Below are 2,419 nucleotides of genomic sequence, written 5' to 3' on the forward strand. Positions count from 1 at the left end.
ATCTATATGTGTTTATATATACATATATATATATATATATATATGTTTATATATATGTTTATATATATATATATATATAAATATGAGCAGCACGGTGGCGCAACTGGTAGAGCTGCTGCCTCTGAGCGAGCAGGTCCCTGGTTCAAATCCCGGTCTGGGGACCTTTCTAGGTGCAGTTTGCATGTTCTCTCCGTGCATGCGTGGGTTTTCTCCGGTTTCCTCCCACAGACCAAAAACATGCATGTTAGGCTGATGGTAACTCTGAATTGTCCCTAGGTGAGAGAATGAATGGTTGTTTGTCTCTATGTGTCCCTGTGATGGACAGGAGACCTGTCCAGGGTGTCCCCCGCCCCTCGCACAGTGATATGTATTCAGGGTACAGGGCCCCCGTGATTAACGAGGGACTACTCTACTGTTTTTTTTATCAGTTGCGTTGAGGGACCAGCTGACCAAATCCATAATAGAGTAAAGAGAAGCTCTGAGGTTGACGGGACAAGAGAGCAAAAGAAAAGCGGGAGGGGGGAGGGGGGGGGGGACCATCTTCGTCGCGAGTGAAAGAGCATGTAATGTTTGAAGTGTTTGATGAGCTGAAGGCTAGTCAGAACAGGACCAAAGTAGATCCACTCTGGTCTTCAACAGTTCTCTGAATCTTTACGTCAGTGAAACTTAAATGTGCTACAGCTAGCTGCTGTCGTTCTTTAAATGATCTCAGAGTTCAGCGAAACGTCGTGAAGGTCATAAAACCAGTCGGTCTGTGTTCAGACTAGCCTTTAGCTCGTCAGTCCTGTCACAATCTGATTCTCTAAACTGAAGTTGAGCTGTCTACGGCAGGTAAGATGTTTACTGTTCATACACAGAACTATCGTAGATATTTTCTCGTTATCAAACTGTTTGAATGTTGATTGACAGCTGTTTGTCCCTCCACCTGACGCCTCCTGTGTTTCTCTGCCTCGCCGTGACCTTTGACCCGGACAGACGGCCGACATCCACAAGGTTTACCTGAGCTCCTTGTTCCTGGCCTACCTGTTCCAGTTCCAGAACGCCTCGCTGCTCAGCTCGCCTCTGCTCTGCCTCCTGATTGGCTCGGTGCTCGCGAGGTACTTCCAGGTAGAGTTAGCCCCTCCCCCACGCGAGACCGCCATCACAGTAGAGTTACGTGGACGTGTGCGGCGTGACCGCCGAGCTGGATTAAAAATAACGAAGAACGAGTCGGACCAGCGCTGAACTGAAGGAGACAGAGTCCAGATTTGTGTTTGTGGCCGTTTGTAAAGATTCAAAGATAAAGTTTTAAATAAGTTTGAAGTAATTCAGGAGTCCAGAAGGAGCCGAAGGGTTCACCTGAACTGAACGGTGTTTGTGTTCCAGCGGAGGATGAAGGTGGGTCCTCTGCTGGCCCGGCTGATGAAGCTCTTCCTGCACTTCTACCTGGTGTTCACCGCCGGCGTCACCTTCAGTTACCTGCTCACGGTAAACATCTGGTCCAGTTACCTGCTCACGGTAAACATCTGGACAGAGCAGCTGGTGGAGCTCTGACGTCCAGCTAACAACCCGTCTGTCTCCTCAGAAGTTCCTTCCTGCCGGTGAGAGCGACTTCACGTTGAAGTTCCTGGAAGCCAAGTTTGGACTCAACTCCACGACGTGAGCCGACGCCCCCACCGTACGGTAAACCGCCTGTCTTTGACGTGCATTCATTTGTTTACGTCTGCCTCAGAGACTTTGTCACCAACTTCCTGCTGTGCCAGGACGGGCTCCAAACGCCGGGTCAGGACTTGTTCCTGCGGCTGACCCAGGCCTCGGTTCTGCCCTTCTACGTCCTGGTCCTGACAGTCTGTCTGCTGTCCACCCTGCAAACCGTCTACAGGAGACTCAGGTGAGGCGTTCAGGTGACCGGGGGCCTCTTTCCTCCTGAAACGCAACGTGCGCACCAACAAATGCACCTGTGCACACTTCCTTTGTAAATCCAGATCGACGTGGACCAGGAGACATGGACCAGGAGACATGTCCCCAACACGTCAATTCAATCCAGTTTATTTATAAAGCACCAAATCACAACAAGTTGTCTCAGGGACTTTACAGGAACATTCACATAAAAGCCAGTTAGTAAAGTTCTCTATCTGAGGAATCCAGCAGACAAGTTGAATCTTGGCTTCGTTGCAGTCTCTCATCCTGAGCAAGCACAGTGGAGACAGTGGAAAGAAAAACTCCCTTTAACAGGAAGAAACCTCCAGCAGAACCAGCTCAGGACAAGAGACCATCTGCTTTGACCGGCTGGTTGAGAGGACAGGAAGGAGAGACAGACGAACACAGAATGGTAGGTCCAGATATAGGTCCAGGTCCAGGTATAGGTCCAGGTCCAGATATAGGTCCAGGTCCAGATATAGGTCCAGGTATAGGTCCAGGTCCAGATATAGGTCCAGGT

The 2,419-nt window shown here is 49.8% G+C and overlaps 1 protein-coding gene across 1 annotated transcript in view; it reads right to left on the bottom strand.

Moving 5' to 3' along the window:
* Positions 1 to 2,419, bottom strand: part of LOC119425549 (probable C-mannosyltransferase DPY19L4) — a 10,642-nt gene that overhangs the window by 3,860 nt on the left and 4,363 nt on the right. The window contains exon 9 of the mRNA XM_037693075.1: positions 1,724 to 1,905. Within this exon, the coding sequence (XP_037549003.1) occupies positions 1,724 to 1,905 (182 nt within the window). The remainder of the gene's footprint in view (positions 1 to 1,723; positions 1,906 to 2,419) is intronic.

Source organism: Nematolebias whitei, chromosome 19, assembly GCF_014905685.2.
Source record: "Nematolebias whitei isolate Nwh7 chromosome 19, NemWhi1, whole genome shotgun sequence".
Taxonomy (NCBI): domain Eukaryota; kingdom Metazoa; phylum Chordata; class Actinopteri; order Cyprinodontiformes; family Rivulidae; genus Nematolebias; species Nematolebias whitei.